The sequence below is a fragment of the Drosophila mojavensis genome, unplaced genomic scaffold, assembly GCF_018153725.1.
Source record: "Drosophila mojavensis isolate 15081-1352.22 unplaced genomic scaffold, ASM1815372v1 contig_36, whole genome shotgun sequence".
In the NCBI taxonomy this organism is placed as follows: domain Eukaryota; kingdom Metazoa; phylum Arthropoda; class Insecta; order Diptera; family Drosophilidae; genus Drosophila; species Drosophila mojavensis.
In genome coordinates, this window is record NW_025318858.1 from 6,053,276 (window position 1) to 6,074,800 (window position 21,525).

The window sequence follows — 21,525 nt, forward strand, 5'->3', positions numbered from 1 at the left end:
TGTAGCGTATATTCTTAGTTTCCTAATCAAATTGTTAATTGTAATAGAGGTTTATGTTATTTTGGCTTTATGATTTTATTGATTTTAGCAAATTTTATTCTATTTTAAATCATCTATTTTCTTATTTTCATAGTCACGTTCCTCATTCTAACTTCCGACTGCCACGTTTTCTACTTTTTATCCTTTGGCTTACATCTTCTATTTCCCGTCTTCTCTCCATCTATATGAGTCTCTACTATCTTCTATTAATTCCTTTTCAATTTTCAGTTCGTTATTTTCAACATCTCCTAGCTGCCATCAGCAGTATATTTCATTCAGTTGCTCGACTTTGCTATTATTCGCTGATTGTAATGCCTTCTCACTTTTGATGGCTAAAACAGAATTCCATTAAAATTATTTACCCTTATACCGCCTTGTGGCAGCTCCTGTGGCAGCAATGGCCGCAGTCAGCATTTCAAACCACATTTGAAATACAGACAATCAACTCGGATTACAAATGGAGCAATGGCTGCTCATTGCAATTTAGCAATCAGCCAGAATCAACATCAATAGTTGGGCTAACAATGGTGAAATGTGCGAATGTTGCAACAATCCTTTTGCCAGCCACTTGCCACATGCCACATGCCCCACTGCTGTCTATTGTTGCCGACAACCAACTGGTGGTGCTGCTGCCACGACTGCTGCTGCTGATGCTGCAGTAAAACGGAAATTAAATCATTTCCGCTGTCAACTTCTCAACGGGCTGCCAACAAGTGATGCAACAGCTGGCAGCAGCAGCTGAAATTAAATCACTGCACTGAAGATCTCTTCACTTCGAGAGTGCCAGCCAATAGTTGCCGTTAATTCAATACTCAATTGTCAATATACTAGACACAGCTATATTGACTGACTGCCTGACTGACTGAGTGAGTGAGTGAATGAATGCAGAAGTGCCTCTACTTGTGACTTGCTCGCGTTTTTATGTTGTTGCCCGTCAAATGCAAACAGATTGCAAGTTGCCAACCAAACTGAACCAGAACGAACCCAACGTAACCGAACACGAGACCGCAACCGAAACCAAATTCTAAGCAAACCAATTTTCATGAAAGTTTTAAGTTCATATATGCTTATGCATCCTGTAAACAAAGGGTATCAACTGTGAGTGGAAAAGAATTGAACTTATTTTAATAAAAAAAAAAAAAATAAAATAAAATAAAAGAAATTTAAGAATAAATTAATTTAATTGATAGTAATTATTATAAATATATGCTTGTGAATAAAGCGATTTAAATTGTATTTATACCTGTTATAAAAGAAATGTTAGTTTATGGATCGAATTTTTATTATAGGTAGAATTGGAATCTTACAAAATCGGTTGCTATAATTTTTTATAATATAAATAGATCGTAATGAATATATTGTATATACTTTAACAAAATACTCCAGCTACTTTTATACTTTCTACATAAAATGTATTTGGCAAAGCTTAGACGGCTTCCTTAACATCATTTTTTAATTGAAACTGTATATACTTTATATTCAATAATTTATGGATAAATTCTCAGTTGTTTCTCTTTTATAATTTTTGCATATATTTAATTTAATTTTTATCTCACCTATGTATATACGCACACATTAAAGTGTATCCCAAAGTCTACTTCTTTATGGGCTTCTCTCCTTTTACTCTACTCTATTTGGGATGTATTTGGCTGTGCGGTTCGAGCCATGTTGATTTTATTTAACTGACATTTCAATGCCTGCCTTCACGTGGGCTGCATTGTCTGTCTGTCAGTCGTGTCGGGCCGCCCACGCTGCGCCCACTGCCCTCGCGCCCACCTCACCTGCTGCGAGGCACTGTTAGCTGGTTGCTGGAGGGACCTTTTTGGCCTTTGTTTGTTTATCAATTGGCGTCGGTGTCTGCGTTGCATTTGGGCTGCGGCTTAAGTGTTAATTGAATTGCGCCAAGCCAAAAGCCGCAAAATGTAAAATGCAGCAGAAAATGTATAAAAATATATACAGCATATGTATATAGAGCTAACTGTGTACAAAGCGAAGTAGGGACAGCTTCCGTATTCAATATAATGTAATATAAATATAACAACCAATTGCCAACAGGTCTTGAAAGTGTCGCAAAACAAAGCTACAGTTCGAGCTCATTAATATCAAACAATTTTCATAATAAGTACAAAACTTGTTTTAAATAATATAAACAAATTTATTATGCAAGTGCAACAAAGTGTAAAACCAAACAGAAATAAAAACAACAACGTGAACAACAACAACAACAGCAGCGTGAGCAACAAGATAAACAATAAACAATACCAAAGTCAACAAAATCTACAAAAATTTGACAAAAGTCCACGGAGCGGCCCTTTGGCCACACTAAAGCCAACAAAATTGAGTCCTCAACAACAACTAAACAAAACAACAATAACAATTCGAGATACAATTTACGTTACGCGGCAGCTCTGCTCAAAGTTGAGAAAATTAAATTCATTAAAACGGAGGGTTTAACATTCGCATTGCTGGCGGGCCCCATGGGCCAAGCGGCAAGTATGTGTCGATTTCGTGGTTGTCGCTACAAAAACAAGAGCAAGAACAGCAAACAACAACAACAACAACAACAGCAGCAACAACAACAACAACAACAAACGCCGACTAAAAGTCCGCAACAACAACAACACTATCAGCAGCTGGAGACAACAGGTGAGAAAAAAAAAAAGAAGAATAAACTGAACTCAAGATGACTTGGCGTTAAATTGAAACTTGACTGCGTTAAAATTTGCACTAAATATTTTGTCACACACGAACAACAATGTTGGGCCAAAAACTTGTCTCTGCCCCATCGATCGATTGCCCTCGCCGCACTAACCCAACATCTAGAATGCTCAAGAAAAGCAAGCATTAGAGCGGGTCAGTGAGATAGTGAGTAAGAGAGGTAGAGAGAAAAAATGCTTTTCTTTTGCACATTTGCCAACTTTCAATTTGCATTTGGCTTCAACTACAAAAACCAAACACTTAACATGTGTATATTTGTGTGTATATCACATATACCCTATAAATTGAAAGGACAAAAGGGCGGGTATATGTAGCTTTTAGTTTCTATTGATGTATGTATGTATATAGACGGTTGCATGAACTTAAGTAAAATTTTTAAGAAGCGGGAATAGGAAATTAAACAGCTACATGATATTATTCTGACTGTTAATGACCTTTTTTTTTTTGGGGATTTTTCATAAGGCTTCACAAAGTAAATATACCAGAAAGTTAACCAAGGAAATCCTATATTTATATATGAAATTTATCTGCTAAATTATAAGGCTTCATCTTAAGGGTATGTTAAATACATCTTCTAAGCAATTAGGACAATTTGCTGCTTGACATAAAAACTAATGGAAGTCTAGCATACACGTAAGCATATATGTATTTTGATAACTCTTCAACTTTAAGAATACATTTGTTAACTCTAATACGTTATTTAATTTAACAGCCATTTTAATTTAGCAGAAAATGTAATTTTACAGAATATTTATTTCTGGTAGTTCTTCTATAACAACATAATTACTTCTCTGCTGAAATTCGATCCAACTTCTCCTAAATTTTAGCCCTTATCTTCACTCTATTCTCCAAATCTTCGACACATGTAACGCTTAGTCGAACAACTCCGAGTGCTGTAGTTTTCTCTTCGCTGCTGCTAAAAGCTAAATTCCATTGCAACGTAAGGCTCTAGGCATGGGTAGTGATGAGGATTGGGGATTGAGGACTGGGGATTGGGGCCTGGGATCTGGTATGGATGTGTCTTACATAAAGCTGACGCATCGTCAAACCGCAACAGAGAGTGCCAATGCAAGTGCTGGTGGGGTGGGGGGGGAGGAGTGTTAGTATTCGGGTTGTTGTAGCTTGGGGCGTGGCAACGCCCACTCAGCCATGACGCTGTCATTTGACTTTGAGTGGGCAAAGAGGTGGACAAAGCGAGAAGAGAAGACGCAGAGAAGGGACTCTGTGTAGTGCCAAATGTGTTGCAGCAGCTTAAGCATGTTGCATGTTGCCTGTGCAAGGCAAATGCAGCTTAAAAGATTAAATGTGCCATGAGATGGGCGACAGCAGAGGAGGCGGGGTGGGGCGGGGTGGTCACGTGCATGTGGCATGTAAGTGCAGCACTTGTTCATGTCTCTCTGGCCACCCCACCCCACCGCCATTGCACCCAACTCTCCAGTGGATGCTCATAAATTTCTCAACGCTAAGTAGCCGACTTTAAGCTTCTATATATATCTATGTATATTCGAGAAAAGGAAACCAAATGCAAAATTCCAACAAGAACTTTGCAGATTACCAGCAATGCCATGCAAAAAATATCCCGTCAAGCAAATATAACGGAAGATTCACGATTTATGGTAAATGAAAAACTCAGCGTGTGCTCAAATGAAATCAAATTCTATGAAATTGCATTCACCATAAATAAAAGGAAAGAAAAACAAAATAAAATCAAAGCAAATATATTTGAGTTTTATGGTTAAATAAAATAAGCGATTTATTTAAGCAAACAATAATCGTTGACATACGAATGTAAATAAAATATTTCATTAAAATATATATATGGAGACGGGAAAAAAATGTGAAATGTGTCAACATTTGCCACATGTGTTCATATAAAGTCAGTAAAATCAATACGGATTGTCCTTGGTTTGTTTTGTGCATCGACCAAGTTGTCATTAAAATATAAATCGCATATTTCAATTTATTTACATGGTGGAAATTAGTAATATTAATGAATTTAAATAAATTGTGTAAATACTATAATCTATTTACATAGTGAATTGAACTGAATAGGCTTTACCTTCAAGCACAATAAATGAATGTGTTTACTGTTAGGTTAATAACGACAGAGCATGATTGACAAATGAGATCATTTTATTATTATACATAGAATTATATATGTTAATTCCAATAGGCTTTCTGTTAATCTGTTCTGCTGAGTTATCAGCTATAGAACTATGTTAAGCCATACTCATTGTCTGTTAAAGCTCAAATATACACTGTTAAAACGTACCGAGCTCATGATCGGTCTCTTGCACTGTCTGTTGTGTCTTACAGACCGTTAATGCTAATGCTCTCTGTTTCAAGCTGCACACTCTTGTGAAGTGTACAGACATTCTGTTAAGGACTACAGACACTCTGTGAAGTCTTACGCACTCTATGTTGAGTTTAACAGAGACATTGTTAAAGCTTACACATAATCTGCTTAGGCTTGCTGACTCTCTCTTAAGTCTTATGCACTCTGTTAAGACTTACAGGCTCCCCAGTTAATCTATGTTAGGACTTACGTCGTCATTCCTATGGCTACGAATTTAATAATTTTCTTTCACTTATTATACATATTGTAGTATTAAAACTTTTATATATATGTATATATATTCATTATTATTTGATTTTTAAATTACAAAGAAATGTAATTCATGGAACAACTCATTTTGTATTCCAAACTTGAATAGTTCCGAGTTCGCTCAAGTCTCACAGCTGGCGCATTGCATGCCCCCAATTTTCGTTGCAGCTGAGTGGAGTCCATTGAATAGACACTCATAAATCTAGCTGGAATGTTTGCACAAGCAAACGCCAACAATTTGTAAATGCTGCTCAGTTTGTTGGCTTATCGGAGAGTCAAATTATCAGTTGACAGGAGCAACTCGTTTTATTTGAGTGTGTGTGTGTGTGTGTGTGTGAGTGGGCGGGGGTTTTTGTTGTTTGACTTATTTTGTTGCTATGCTGTGCGCCAAAAAGTAGATCATAAATCAAATTTATACACACAAAGACAGCCAGCCCGGCAGACAGACGACGGACGAGCACACACAAAGCAGCTGTTGAGAAGTCACAATTTCCAGTTGAATGGAAAACTGTAGCGCTGATATCCTTAGACATCCATCACAAGGATACAAGTATTTATTTCTATTTTTAGCACTTAATCAGGCGCCCAATGGCACCCACGGGCCACCGAACGGGAGACTTGCCATTGTATGCCAATATTTCACAGAAAATTGCCAATATTTCCGGTTAATGTGAGAGCTTAGCCCAGTTTGAAGTGAAGCCCACTTGAACTGTGTCGCGAGACTTTGCAGTTTCTTGCTCTTGCTCTTCGTTTCAGCACATATTACGTATACGCAGCGTGCGGCCGCCGCTTTAAGTGCCGCTTAATTGTCACAGCCCACAAAAATTGATGAGCTGGAAAAGCAATTTGACCGAATTTATGTGCAAAAACGAATATTTTCTTCAAACTTTTTTACGCTTTGTGCCAAATTATAAATTTAAACACAGGGAACAAAAAGCAACGGCTATTTGCATAGAGTCTATGGGCCAATGGGGTTGCCAGCTGTGTGTGGGGAGAGAGTGAGGGATGTTCCGTGCTTCTTCCTCTCTGCCCTCATGAGTCGCGTGCGGCGCGTGACTTTGCAGCGGGTTTAAAGGATATGTTGGCCATTTGCAATGCAAATGTCGTGCAATCGAATTGGGAGAAGCGCGCGCACATAAAAACTGTCAGCGCTGTCGGCAAAAGTTTAAATAAAAACTGAATATAATTTTAAAGCTTTAAATGAATATTTAATTCAATGTTCACACTTCTGTTTGTTTTTTTTGTTTGTTTTTTTTTTGCAGGTCTGCATTTGCGCAGCATCGAGGAGCCAGCGTCGACGCCGCTGCAGCTAGCGACACGTATGCCCGCGGAGCAGGGGGGCACAGGGTACGGTATGAGTGAGCATAGCCTGCTCATTGCCACACACCGCACCGGTGTCCCCCTGCCGCTATCACAGCAACAGCCACAACCCGCCCACTATCAGTACAACAACAGCAGCAGCAGCAACAGCAACAGCAACAACTGCAGCAGCAACATCAACGGCAACAGCAGCAGCGCCGGCGGTAGCAGCAGCGGCGGCTACGTAGCCAACACAGCGGCCGCTTATCAGCAACAGCAGCAGCAGCCGCTGCACCTTCAACAACAGCAGCAACAACAATTATATCAGGGCTATTCACATCCCTATCATCAGACAGCGTCGCCACAGCATAGCCGGCCCTACGATCCGGAGTATGCGCGCATGGAGGCGTGGCTGGATGAGAACCAGGAGTTTGTACAGGATTATTTCATAAGGTAAGGCAAGAAGAAACACCAAAGATAAACTAAAACTGAGCTGGCTAAATTATATCGATAATTTATCGATGATAAATGTTGATGTCAACAATAAGCTAAAACTGTGTTGCCTTAATATTATCGATAACTCATTGATACTTCGTTGATGTCAATAACTGTATAATCGATCAATATCGATAAACGATAAAAATAGAAAATCACTTATAGTTGCACTTGAGAAATAATCTATAATTGTACATAGAATTGAAATCGATTTCAATTTATTAATATCCAATCATTTTGCAATCGGGAAATAATCGATAACAGTACATCGCTTAAAATCGATTTCATATATACATTTGTTCAACCTCGATTTTCTCATACGATCCATATGCCCACTCAAAGCTTTTACACAAATGTATTCTAATCGACTTTTTTATAGTATCGTATAAAGCACAACTTTATTATGGCAAATATTATATGAAAATCTGAAGTTACGATATGTGTGGCTTAAGGCTGTCTACAAAGGATTGTTTAAATTGCATTGTCATGTGCCTGAGTCTCTTCCTCTGGCCGTTTCGTTCGCTCTTTCTGCATGCTGATGGCGATGCCATACTTTGTGCCATATTTATGAGCAGTCAAGCGGCAGGCCGGCCTTTTCCGCCGTAAACCGGAAATTGGCTTCCACACACAATCACACACACACACATCGAAAATCCTAGACAAATGAATGTGTGAGCGCATGTGTGTGGCACAACATTCTGTTTGTTGGCCTTTGGCTATGACACATAATAAAAATCACTAACAACTAAAAACATAAATTGGGCTTTATTTTCATGGCCAACGGACGGCGAGGCCGTTGCCGGTCGTCGCTTCGCACAGTTCACAGCCTTTGGGCATGTGGCCAGCGTTTAACGAGCCAGAAAAAGGCTTCATTTTGTGTACTTTGCATAAGAATATGTCAGGCGCATGGACATTTAGTTGCACGCTCTGTCCACGCACTGTCATTCCTGCCACAAAAGTAGTTAGAGCTTGCCACGCACATGTTTACAATTGGATTAGATGAAAACGTTTCTCACACAATTTTATCTCTTGGAAACAATTTTATCTTATCAAACGATCAGCTGCAGTAAACTGTTAAGTACTGTACAGAGATATGTTAATGTCAACAACAGCTACAGAAATATGTTAATGTCAACAACAGCTGTTTAGTTATAACAGCTAATGCTAACAGCACTTTATTCAAATCACATTAGAAACGGAATTTATATAAGACAATTTCAATTCAACATTTTTCAAGCTAGCTTATTTAAATTAAACCGTTGAATTCTCCTCTTCCATTTCTTTAATAAAATCAAATCACTATTTTTATTTTTTGCTCTAAAACATTTGAGTTTTGTGGCACTGTGCAGCGCAGTAATTCTGTTGTTTCGCCCATAAAGAGTTGTGTGCTGTGATTTCTCGAAATTTTTATGCCGCTCGCGCGTGTTGCTTGGCCGCATGTGTCCTTGCGACTAGTCGTGGAGTTGCCTGCAGCATGACGTAAAAATATTTGCGCTTGCTGAATATTTATGAGCTGGCATTTTATTAGACAATTTCGCGCATGTGGTCAGTGTCTTTAGACTCGACGCGCTAAATTCTTAATGGAATTTTAATACATTTGCACTTTAATAGCAAATATTATAGTCGAACTCGCTCTAATACTCCCTCTCCCTCTCTCTCTCTCTCTCTCTCTCTCTCTCTCTTCTGCACTCTTGCAGAAAGGCGACTCGTCAAACTGTGGACGCGTGGCTGGTGTCGCATGCGACCAGTGCGGGCAACGATGTCATCAGCAGCAGCTCACCCACGCATCCCAATGGCCAGGCGAGCAGTTCGCGTGCCGGCTCCGGCGCCACAACTCCCGTGCGGTAAGTGAGGACGAAGAAGAAGAAGAATCAGAAGCAGCAGTTGCTGGAATTGAAGCAACTTTAACAAACTAATCCATTTTCATTTCCGTTTTGCAGCAAAATTTCCGCACATGAATTCGAGCGAGGCGGCCTACTCAAGCCCATTGTGAACACCATCGATGGGACGCTGACATTTTTGAGCATCGGGCCGCAGCTGGACAATACGAGCGGCAGCTGCAGCAATTTGCAGAATGTTGGCGGCGTGGTGGCCGGACAGTATCAGTATCAGCCGCAGCATCATAATCACCATCACAATCATCATCACAACAATCACAATCATCAGCATTATCAGCACAGTCATTATCAGGCCGGCGGCGCCGTTGGCTGCAGCAGCAGCGGCGCCGGCGGCACTGCCGGTGGCGGCAGTAACAATTGCAATGCCCCAACAGCAATTAGCACAGCAAGTCCAGGCAGCAATCAGCATTCGTATCCCTATCATCTCTGCCTCCAACGGCCGCAGCGATTATCGCGCAACGAGCTGAAGCAGCTGGACGAGAAGGAGCTGATTTTCGAGCTGGTGCGTATTGAAGCGATTAATTATGAATATACATATATGCATATACATTATATAGTATACATTACATTTATATAATGCAATTATATAAATATTATATCATCTCGAATGCTGCCATAAAGCTGTGCAAATTTCTTAATTAACATGCATCATACGCCCCGTTGTAATGTGGAATTTCTTTATGACCCGCACACTCAATCAACCCCAAATGCATTTTTCAATCGAATTTTCAGCTCGTTAAGATGGCCGTGCGTCATTTAGCTGTAAGTTGCTCGATACCCTGCACTAATGAACGTTGCGACACTTAATACTTCCTGCCCGGTTGCCCTGTTAACTAACTGATTGGTGACTAAGGGACTTCGACACTTTTTTGTGATTCACTGGGGTATTTCCAGTAAAACGCTGACCAAAAACCAATAAGCTGATATTATAGTAGTTTCTACAGAACTATATATTGATACCGTACATTAGGGATAATTAGATGTGCTTTACAAGTGAAACCACAAGACTTTCATTATATCTTTAATAAATATTATTTTCCATTTTGTTTCATAACTCCTCAATTCTTGGTTTCTTCTCGTCTTACATCCCTCTGTCTTCATTTTTTTCCATGCCTCCGCTTCTTTCTTTCTTTCTCCTCCTCTCCTCCATCATCCTTCCATCCAGCATTCTACTTTGTTCTATGGTTTTCCCCCTCTCGATTTTTACCTCCCTTTCTCCTGTTATCCCTCTTTTATTGTCTCTCACATTTCTTTCTCTCTATCGCTCTCTTTCTCTCTCTATCTCTCACTTTTTCTCTCTCTCTCTCTCTCTCTCTCTCTCTCTCTCTCTCTCTCTCTCTCACTGACTCTCCCTCTCTCTAACTTTCTTTCTTCTCACACTATTTCCCTGTTCCCTGCTTTTATGCTTAGTCAGCTATTTACTCCAGTCAAATTATAATTAGCCACATAAATATTATATTTGAGTTATAATTAGTTATATTTGTACACACGCACGGGGTAACTGCTAGTCAATCAGTTTCTATTTAACCCTTTCCTCAGCTAGCTCCAATTGATTTTGCACACATGCAGCGAATTTGCTGACGTCGTTATCAGCAAACAGTTAAGAGGCCGGGCCCCAGCCACACTCAAAACTTGTTGTGCCAAATTGTCACAAACGTCACGCCCTCAATCGGTCGGCCAGTCATTCCGTCAATCAGTCCGTCTATTGTATTTGGCTGATTGGCTTGTTTGTTTAACCAGAAACAACATTAAGTGCATTTGCAATTGCCTGGCTTATTGGTTGACTTTATGGCGCACTTAGCTCATAATTCCATGACATGTTTATGAAATATTTTATAATGTATGATTACTCTGTGTTATGCTCGCTCGCAGGTAAAGGACATATGCAACGAACTGGAGGTGCGCACCTTGTGTCACAAGATCCTGCAAAATGTTTCCATATTGCTGAATGCGGATCGTGGTTCCTTGTTCCTGGTGCAGGGCCGCTGCCATGGTGCCGATGGACTCAAAAAGTAAGTAGAAACGGGTAAATGGAGTAAAAAGTGATATGATAACTTAAGTTACGAGAAATCAAGTTGTATAGCTTCATCTCTTGGCTTTACCAATTAAAAAAAAACATTCTTTTATAGTCTATATATATGTTATAATTAATTTTAATAAACAAAATTATATAGAAATTTATTTTCGTGCTCCTTAGGTCCATTAAATGTACTATATTTATCTAACTTTCATTTTCTAGAATTCAGAACTTAATTTTACATCTAAAAATTCCACGCATCTTTCAAACAGTTCAACTATTTTTTAGAGCAACTTCCTTGTGATTCTCCAACTGTTTAGGCAATTCGTGGGAATTGGACTTTGAAGTTCGTTGCTTAAACAGTGCCAAGTACCAATTAGCTAACTTTCAAATATGCCAAACTAACTTTGTAAATTTTGGAACTATAAAGGGAACTCGTTTTATTTGCCAGTTGGGATACAATTTAGACCCATTGCTAGCAAGGAGGGCTACAGGAATTTTAACACTAATAGCTGTGCAAATTGAATTTGGTAATCAGGCAAGTGCTTTGGCCCATGAAGCTGGCACTGGCAGAGCAACTGCTATTGCTATTGCTATTTCTACTGCTGCTGGGGTGCTATTTCTATCCGATTCTGTCAAAGCGGCGATGACTTCATTGGCCCAAAGCCATTTCGTTGCCAAGTTTTTGCGCAGCGGCAGCAGCAGCAGCTTCAACTTTGTCTGTGCAACATTTTTGATGGCGTTTATTTTTGGCATTTTATGATTTCTCCACTGCAGTTGTTGGCTTCATAACTGTAACACACACACTCAGAGTCCACTGGGGGGCCATTTTGAGCTGTGTGTGTGGCATGTGGCGTGTGGCGCCATTTTGTAGTCGGAACTAATTGCAAAATTTTTGGTAAATTCTGTCGAGGGGCCAAAGACATTTGCGTACTATTTATACTATGCACATACATATGTATATAGGTAGAGGGGACTTTAAATATGTATTTTTATATAATTATAATGGCCAACTATTGGAACTAAAATGCTTTAAACTTTTGCAGATGCCTCGTATCGAAGCTGTTCGATGTCTGCCCACGCAGCACCGTCGAGGAAATGGAACAGCAGGAGGAAGTGCGCGTTGCATGGGGCACAGGCATCGCTGGTCACGTGGCCGAGAGCGGCGAGCCGGTCAACATTCCAGATGCTTACCAGGTCAGTTCACTAGCTAAGCCAAATGGAAAGTTTTCAGACCAAAGCCCTCACCCTCCCCATTGAGCAGCATCCAGTTGTCAGCTAGCATCGATTTGACAAATTTGAATGCCATCTCTACTTTGGCCATTAATCAAGCTAACAGAACTAGAAACACTGGCGAATTCGAGACTTGCACGATTTATGGTGCAGGCAGTGCTCGAATTCACATGCCACATGCGATAGAGTAGTTCAAGTTCACGAATATGCTTCTACAAATACCCTGTAAATGTGTTTGATTTGCACATTTGTATTGTGAAGTGACTTTATAAGGCAAAAGTCTGGCTTATTTCCTTTAAATAGAGACACTTTTCTTATCAGCATTCTTTTTGTATCTAATTAACTTAATCAATCTATTTTTAAGCATTTACAGCACTTACCTTAAATCCCATATACTTTCTTTAAGAGAGTTGCGACTTCATTTCGCTGCATAGAAAAAATTTAATTATTTTTGTAATTCTTTCATTCTCATTCATTCGAGAGAAATTTTAAAAATGCATAGCAAATGCTAATTTGACATAATATAATCATACTTAAAAGCCAAAAACTATTTATACAAAATATTTCATAAATATTAAATATGATGTCAGTAATTAAAAGCAGCCGAGCTCAATATTTAATATAGACACATTTCTTCATTGAACTACAAAGTTATATAAAAAACAATTTTCGCTTCTTCATGCTTCAGAGAGTAACTTGAGGGTATCCTATACATCCGTTGAGAGTACCTTGCCAGTCCAGCACATCCGTTTCTGACTTGGAATGCTTCAATTTTGCGCGCTTAACTCGTCCGCACCCTAAAATAAAAAATAGAGCAAAAATAATATATAGAACACTGACGATGTGCATTTCTCTCAGTTGCTCGGCCAATTGGGCTGTAATTAATCTTGTGGCCAACGAGACTAGTAGAGTCCAAGTATTATAGTATTATATCATTGCTGATAGAAACTAGCGCCAGTCGCTTTGAAAGGCTTTAAGCCGCCGGTCAAACAATGATACGCCCCCCCACAATCAACCCCCTCCCGCACCACATATAGCTGACTCGTGTCGTTTATCTGTGCTGTTAAAGTCAACTTAAGGCATGGCCAACAATCGTCTACAATAAACAGTTGGCAATAAATATGACGCATGTGCCGGGCGTCCCGCTGGACGAGGAGCGAGGGATGGGATTGTTAGCTCTTTTATCAAAACATTTTAGCACAATTAAGTGAATCTTTGGATCGAAAGTTAGACGGACCGAAACTGATAAGTCTGCTGATGAATTCAGAAGAGCACAGCTGGCTAACAGCAGCCGAGAGAAGCAATACGTAAGAGAAGTCAGCTCCAGTTATTCGGACTCTGGCTGACACCATTTGTACGAACACGAATAAAAGGCGACAAAAATGCAAGTCAGTCAATAACATGACCAGAAATATGATGACCTAGACAAATAGACAGAATTAAATGGAAGTGGCAAGAGAGCTATCTATCAATGTATACAATGTATATGTATATAGAGCTATACCGACACCTAGCTGAAAGTCTCTGATGACAGTCTAGACGCTCGTATAAATAAAGACATTTGTCCAAATGGAGCTATTTATAGAAATGGATACACTATTAATACGATTGCTTTTCACAAATCTTAACAAAGATTCCATAGCTTACGCCCAAATCTATTGTTCACCTCAGCGCGTTCTACTCAACGACTTTAATCTCCGATTATTGTGTTAAAATATAATAGTTATTTATTTTTCTTATTTATGTACAATCGAGTACCGATAATTCAAAATGGCAAGGCAATCAGTTCTTTTTTCGATTTACACAGAAAATCAAATTATCGAGAACGATTTTTTTTCAAGGGGATGGAATTTTTTCGATTTAGCGGGGTACAAATTATTGTGACTTGACTGGACTATCAATCAATCAAGAGATCCCTTAAAGTGTTTTCTCTTTAGCATCAGCTTTTATGAAATGTCCATGTCCTGGTAGGTGGAAGGTTTCAGCTCCGCTGTCTCTAATCAAATACCATTAAATAGAAGCATATCAAAAGAAACCTTTAAATCTTTCCCTGGCTCTACCTAATTAGTCTCATCTCAAATCCCATTAGATAAATGTGTATATCTATATTTATATTTATTGGTCATCTCCTTGCAGGATGAACGCTTCAATTGTGAAATTGATTCACAGACTGGCTATCGCACCAAGGCTCTGCTCTGCATGCCCATCAAGGACTCTGGCGGCGATGTGATTGGCGTCGCACAGGTGATTAACAAAATGAATGGCGAATGCTTCACGGAAATCGATGAGAAGGTGAGTGCAAACCGAATCCTTTGTTTCAAAGTGGCTGCTGTCACAGTGTCAGTGCCTGACACATGCAAATTGCATTTATTATTTAACAAAGTGAAAAATTGTTGAACAAAAAGCTTTTTGCAAAATGCCAGCACATGTCAGGGATTATCCCAGATCTCAGCTAAAAGGCAGGTTGGGCTTTGCCTTTGCAGCCGGCAGCCACAACACACTGATGCATGTGTCTATGTGTGTGTGTGTCTGTATCATAATCCTTATACTTGTATATTTATTTATTTCTTTTCTTTCTCTTCTCTTTTTTCTGCTTCAGGTCTTTGCCTCGTATCTGCAGTTCTGTGGCATTGGCTTGCGCAATGCGCAGCTCTTTGAGAAATCTCAGCTGGAAATCAAGCGAAATCAGGTGCTGCTGGATCTGGCGCGCATGATCTTCGAGGAGCAGAGCACCATCGAGCACATGGTCTTCCGCATCCTCACCCACATGCAGAGTCTCATCCAGTGCCAGCGCGTGCAGATCCTGCTCGTGCACGAGGCCGACAAGGGCAGCTTCTCGCGAGTCTTTGACTTCGAGGCGAACGATCTGAGCGACGACGAGGCCAATTCGCGCACCAGCCCCTACGAGTCCCGTTTCCCGATCAACATTGGCATCACTGGCCATGTGGCCACCACCGGCGAGACGGTGAATGTACCCAATGCATACGAGGATGATCGCTTCGATGCGAGCGTCGATGAGAACTCCAACTTCAAGCATCGCTCCATACTCTGCATGGCCATCAAGAACTCGCTGGGTCAGATCATAGGCGTTATACAGCTGATCAATAAGTTCAATGACCTGGTGAGTCTTTACAAAATGTTGCCATTGTGAACTAGTTCTTTGTTAACCAGTTGACTTGTAAACAGTGAATGTGCTAACAGTTCATTGTTGATCAGTTCTTTGTGAACCAGGTCATTGTGCCAGCAAATTTGTAAACTGATTCTTAAATCAGCTCATTTCGCAAATGTTTATTGTCATTAACTGTGAACATTTTTATTCGGAACCAGTTCCTATTAAAAATATAAATAGTTATATTCTTTATGAACTTTATTCCTTATTTGAAAACACTTCAGTTCAGTTGTTAACATCTTATTTTTATTCAATTCTTTGTTAACAGTTAACCATGAATCACTTCTTTACAAATCAGTTCATTTGGAAAGAGAACCCTTAGGCCCGTTTTTATTGTAACCACTAGTGGTTAAAAGGACCCAGCTCATGTGGAAAAAGTTCATTTTAGGCCAGTTCATGTTTTACTAGTTCATTGTTATCTTAGTTCTTTATGAATCAGTTCATGGTGATGCACTCAACGTTATATTGTGAACCAATTCCCTACGAATCAGTTCATAATGAACTGGGCCAGTTTAATGTACCTATGCTGCACATAAAATTCGAATTGTGTCTTATTATTATCTCCACTATATGATCTCGGCTTATTATTGTTTCTTACTTTTAGGACTTCACCAAGAATGATGAGAATTTCGTGGAGGCATTTGCCATATTCTGCGGCATGGGCATCCACAACACGCACATGTACGAGAAGGCGATTGTGGCCATGGCCAAGCAGAGCGTTACCCTGGAGGTGCTCAGCTATCATGCATCTGCGACCATGGACGAGGCACATCGATTGCGCGTAAGTTCAACAGCAATGCTGACAGTTCAAATCTTACCCCTGGGTGTCGTACGCCCAACGGCTTGTGGGGGCGTGGCTGGCGCGAGGGGGCCAGCTACTGCATTTAAATGCTTAATTTTATTTGCGTGCACGCTTAATTTGTATTGGATGAGGAATGAGGGATGGGTGGGGCGGTGGGCATGATTGGTGTGAAGGTCTAGGACTTGGCTCGTTTGCTAGGCTCATTTTTATGTCACTCCATAAATTCTTTGTTTTGCTTGGCCTTCTGCTTTTTGCTTCCACGTTTTTATTATTTTTGCGTGACAGTAGCACCAGCAGCAGCAGCAGCAGCAGCAGCAGCGACAAAAGCAACAACCTGTCTACGCAGTCACTCACATAACTGTCCCCACCCTCTTCCTCCCTTTCCATTTCTCACTCTCTCTTTCTCACTCAACGTGTTGACAGTTGTAATTAGTTTGTTCGCACAAGTATGACAAAAAGAAACTTTCGCACACTGGCTAAGAGCATTTGTTATACTAGTCCCTTCTTCAACACTCGCTGCTCACAGAGCCGTTCCCCCCGCCCCAGCTCAGAGTCCATTCCTAACCCCATGGACTTGGGATGCTTCAAGTTTTCGCATCTGTCTCTCTGTTTATCTTTGTGTTGTTGACGTCTCTTCTCGTTCGCCTGTTGCCGATGTAGCTCCTAACACTTGCAGTAATTATGCTGGCTAAAATTATGACCGCCTGTCGCCTTGTCAACGGTCCAGGCAGACGGCGCTGATGCTGGGTTATTAATTTTAATTAAAATTATGCCATTCTTTGAGCTGCTTTTACTCAGAGCTCTTGCGATTATGCCATAAAGCAAGAAGCATACAGAAAGAGATAAAAAAAACCTTTTCCGCTGCTCCTTTGCCATTTCCGGTGTGTGCGTGTGTTTGTGTGTGTGTGGGAGTGTATCATGAGCTCGTACTGTGGCTACTGCGGACATCAATTAACATTTCCTGACAGCTGCTGGGTAGACGGTTTCGTGTGTTTTTCCGTTCGTATTTCAGCATCCGTTTGTGTCAGGCGCGGGCTATAAATAAAAGTAAAGGCTGCTAGGGTTAAAATGTGTTAAAAAAAATGGGATAAAAATGTAAATTATATTAAAAGAATTGTTCAAAACTAAAGTGCAGAGAAAGAAATGGATAAACTGTTAAGGCTTTTTTGTGGCATCCGATTTCCTTAAATCCACATTTAATAAAGGATTTTAAAAGTCTTCCAAGAAGAAAACTTTTTGTTAAAAGCTTGTTAAGACTCGGAATTAATTTGAATTTCATTTTGATTACCTTCTAAGTTCTGAGAAGGAACAGAAATACTGAATACCTTTTCCAAGGTTTTTTGTCCTGATTATTTTCTTTCTGCTTCATTTTTCTTTTTCTTATATATATCAATAGTTATTAATCATTTAAATTCGATTTTTCTTATAGCGCCTACGAGTGCCCTCTGCGGTACATTTTCGTCTGCACGATTTTAAATTCGATGATATACACTTCGAGGACGATGATACGCTGAAGGTAAGCTGTCTATAGTCCATAAATCAACATCGATGAGCTTTACTAATTACTCTCTCTCTACATTATAGGCCTGTTTGCGTATGTTTTTGGATCTCGATTTTGTGGAGCGTTTCCATATCGACTACGAAGTGCTCTGCCGTTGGCTGTTGAGCGTCAAGAAGAACTATCGTAATGTAACCTATCACAATTGGCGACACGCCTTCAATGTGGCTCAGATGATGTTTGCCATTTTGACAGTGAGTGTAAGAAATTATTCCCAATCATGTATATAGTTATATCTTTATCCATCTCAACTTAGACGACACAATGGTGGAAGATCTTTGGTGAAATTGAATGCCTCGCTTTGATTATTGGCTGCCTGTGCCACGATCTCGATCATCGGGGGACTAATAACTCCTTCCAGATTAAGTAAGTATAGGATAATTAAGCAAAAGCGCATCTAACTAACTGCCCTTTCCACCGTTGTAGAGCCTCCTCGCCGCTGGCGCAGCTTTATTCCACATCAACCATGGAGCATCATCACTTCGATCAGTGCTTGATGATCTTGAATAGTCCCGGAAATCAAATTCTGGCAAATCTGTCCTCAGATGATTATTGTCGAGTAATACGCGTGCTGGAGGATGCAATTCTATCCACAGATCTAGCTGTCTACTTCAAGTAACTTCATTGAACATCTTCTCCCTATATATTTATTGACTTTTTAAGTTTCAATAGAAAACGTGGTCCCTTCTTGGAGAGCGTTCAGCAGCCAGTGAGCTATTGGGTTGCCGAGGAGCCGCGCGCCTTGCTGCGTGCCATGAGCATGACTGTCTGTGATTTGTCGGCCATTACAAAGCCGTGGGAGATTGAGAAACGTGTCGCCGATTTGGTTAGCTCCGAGTTCTTCGAACAGGGCGACATGGAGAAGCAGGAGTTAAATATAACGCCCATTGTAAGTGGTTAAGAAGAAACGAAATAGAATCACGCAGATAAAGGTTGAACATAAACTATATTTTAATATAATTCTTCTCACAATCTTCAACAGGATATCATGAATCGCGAGAAGGAGGATGAGCTGCCCATGATGCAGGTGAACTTTATTGACTCAATATGCCTGCCCATCTATGAGGTAAACAAAAATATAAACAATACCTCGATAGTTCTTATAAAAATGTTTTCTATTCCCTTCATTCTTTAGGCCTTTGCCAAACTCTCAGATAAGCTGGAGCCACTCGTTGAGGGCGTGCGTGATAATCGCGGCCATTGGATTGACTTGGCCGAAGGTGTGAAAACGAAAACTAGTCAGGATCAACAACAGCAGCAGCAGCAGGAGGAGCAAATTGTGATAGCGAATGGTGACAGCAAGCAGGCGTCAACTGATGAGAAGATGGCAGATGCAGATGCGGATGCGGATACGGATGCAGCTCTAGCTGAAGCAAGCGTAAATGGGCTGAATGTGGCTAAAAGCAACGCAACTACTAACAACATTGCCATCGCTTCTCGTCCCAGCAGCAACCCACCCAGTGATGTGGATGATGATATTGTTGACGATGTTCATGATGACGACAATGATGATGATGATGATGATGACGATGCTGCCCTGTCAAAGAATGGCTATGCACGCAGCAGCAGCAGCAGCGTTTGTCTATCCTCCAGCGGCTCCTCCACAGTCTCGAGTCGCCTCTCCACACCGCCGCCCACTGGGGAAGAGGACAGCACGCCCGTTTCGCCATCCAAGACGTTGCAGGCTCAGCTGGTTGCGGCCAATCTGAATGCACTCAGCCAAGGCAAGGCGGCCACAGCGGCGGCCAAGCAGCGTTGCAAGAGCTGCGATCAGACGCACGTCTGTCTGCGCAAGACGAGCTCGCTGAAAGGAGCCCTGGAGTTGAATGGCGGTGGTCAGAGCAGCAAAAAAGACCTGGCGCTATGCAAGAGCACGCCGGCCATCAGTCATCAACACAATCATCAATCACATCATCAGCATCACTCACACCATCATCATCATCATCATCAGCATAGCCACCATCATCAGCTCCATCACAGTCATCAGCAACAGCTAATCATTGGCGGCGGAATCGGCAGCGCCAGCATTGGCGGCACCTGCCTAATTGGCCTCGGCACGGACAGTGATAAAATACCAAAAATTGTGGGCAAACTTGGACATCTCGATGGACTCCCATACAGCAATGGCCACAGTCTGGCATACCCTAACTTCAGCCAGCCACAACATCAGCAACAGTTGCTGACGCGTCGACATTCGGAGACCCATAACCAAGCGCAAACCGCTTTGGCAGCGGATAAATAAATAATGAAAAGCCAATAATTTTTGACTGTCATTTGGAAAATGTTAATTGTACATAGGCCACATTTCTCATGTCCATTTTTTGTAAATATGAAAAAAGAAAACTTGTAATCGTAACCCATTTGATCAACAGTATATAAACATAATAATAATTATAATAATAATACAAGTAATAGAAAAAGAACACATACCATATGCATAGGTAAATATTGTGGCACAGCATAAAAACTAAATTAGCAAGATTCCTATAAACTATAAAATATACTATATATACGGTATATATATTACTATAAAACGAGTATGTGAACTCATGCTTATGTATAATTGACACTCTATGCTGTGTGTTAAACTTCAATTTTAGTTTAGTTTCTAAAATATGCTAATCTATATATACATATATATCTGTAGAGAAAGGTATAAAACCTATAAAGCAAAGAAGTCAAATTCTCTAGACACTTAAGCATAAAATATACCAAAATAAAAAGCAAAAAAAATATATATATATATACATATATATATATTAGGAGAAGCAAAGGCATATTAGTTAATGGCTGCTTGCAAGAGAGCAGCAAAAACACATGAAAAAGTATTGTATTTTGCATGCCTATTCGTCATATGCACTGCGGCAGTTAGTTGAATTATCTGTGGTTAGCACAAGTAGCACAACAGCTTAAGCATGGTTAAAAATAATAATATTAATTAATACAAACGAAAACCTAAATCATAAACCTACATACAAATACTAAGCGCTATGTATTTTTGTTTCTGTGTGCGCTCTATTCGAATTTAAATAATTGTAATTTAACTAAATATATATAAATATATGCGATAATAATATATATAATATACAAATACACTTATATATCTATATGTATGTATCTATGTCAAATCTGGCAAAAGTTGAATAACTAAAGTTTTGTTTATTTCCGGTTTTGAAAAAGCGTTATGCAAAGAGCACGTCTAACGGTTCGTGTTTAACGCACATTTAAATAACTACATACATACATACGTATATGGATAGTAAACCCCTCTTTAGATTTAATCGTACTTTGTGAGTTTTGTTATTTATTGTCGGCATTATAGAGATCTTATCTGAACTACAAATTATATTTGCTGTAATGGAACCACGTTCAAAGAGCAAAACTAAATAAAGCAAACCAATTATTTAAACTATTAAAAAGTGTTCGGTAATCGCAAACAAGTGACTAACCATGCCAGTTTTTATGGACGCCAGTGTAAGTTCTCAGTCTAACTTCATGTAACGGCGCTTAATTATGCTCTGCTCTGCACACAGCCAAACACATGCAAAATATTTATTTTGATAATTGCATTTATGTGCGCACATTCGCATAGGAGAGGGAATGAGCGAACGCCAGATTGCCCTGCAGTGTGAGCGAGATCACGCATTAATAACGGCATAAGTATTTTGACAACACATGCTTTCTGCTTCTGT

At 40.1% G+C, this 21,525-nt stretch overlaps 1 protein-coding gene and 1 long non-coding RNA gene across 7 annotated transcripts in view; both read left to right on the forward strand.

The window, feature by feature from the left end:
- Positions 1 to 2,404, forward strand: part of LOC116803811 — a 28,294-nt gene extending 25,890 nt beyond the window's left edge. Inside the window, exon 2 of the long non-coding RNA XR_004363824.2 lies at positions 2,095 to 2,404. This is a non-coding gene — a long non-coding RNA (uncharacterized LOC116803811). The remainder of the gene's footprint in view (positions 1 to 2,094) is intronic.
- LOC6576101 (dual 3',5'-cyclic-AMP and -GMP phosphodiesterase 11) overlaps positions 1 to 21,242 on the forward strand; it is a 60,708-nt gene extending 39,466 nt beyond the window's left edge. For 2 of the 6 annotated variants that reach the window (XM_032728401.2, XM_032728402.2), the window contains exons 3-17: positions 6,625 to 7,114; positions 8,854 to 9,000; positions 9,097 to 9,556; positions 10,927 to 11,066; positions 12,118 to 12,268; positions 14,441 to 14,596; positions 14,904 to 15,425; positions 16,078 to 16,254; positions 17,705 to 17,791; positions 17,860 to 18,033; positions 18,090 to 18,199; positions 18,260 to 18,448; positions 18,506 to 18,722; positions 18,816 to 18,899; positions 18,969 to 21,242. In XM_032728401.2, coding sequence (XP_032584292.2) covers positions 6,625 to 7,114; positions 8,854 to 9,000; positions 9,097 to 9,556; positions 10,927 to 11,066; positions 12,118 to 12,268; positions 14,441 to 14,596; positions 14,904 to 15,425; positions 16,078 to 16,254; positions 17,705 to 17,791; positions 17,860 to 18,033; positions 18,090 to 18,199; positions 18,260 to 18,448; positions 18,506 to 18,722; positions 18,816 to 18,899; positions 18,969 to 20,075 — 4,211 coding nt within the window. In that variant the 3' untranslated portion in view covers positions 20,076 to 21,242. Of the gene's footprint in view, positions 1 to 2,359; positions 2,686 to 6,624; positions 7,115 to 8,853; positions 9,001 to 9,096; positions 9,557 to 10,926; positions 11,067 to 12,117; positions 12,269 to 14,440; positions 14,597 to 14,903; positions 15,426 to 16,077; positions 16,255 to 17,704; positions 17,792 to 17,859; positions 18,034 to 18,089; positions 18,200 to 18,259; positions 18,449 to 18,505; positions 18,723 to 18,815; positions 18,900 to 18,968 lie in introns of those variants that run through there. The other 4 variants (XM_032728404.2, XM_032728403.2, XM_002002068.4 and 1 more) reach the window with 4 other exon arrangements.
- The last annotated feature ends 283 nt before the right edge of the window (positions 21,243 to 21,525 follow it).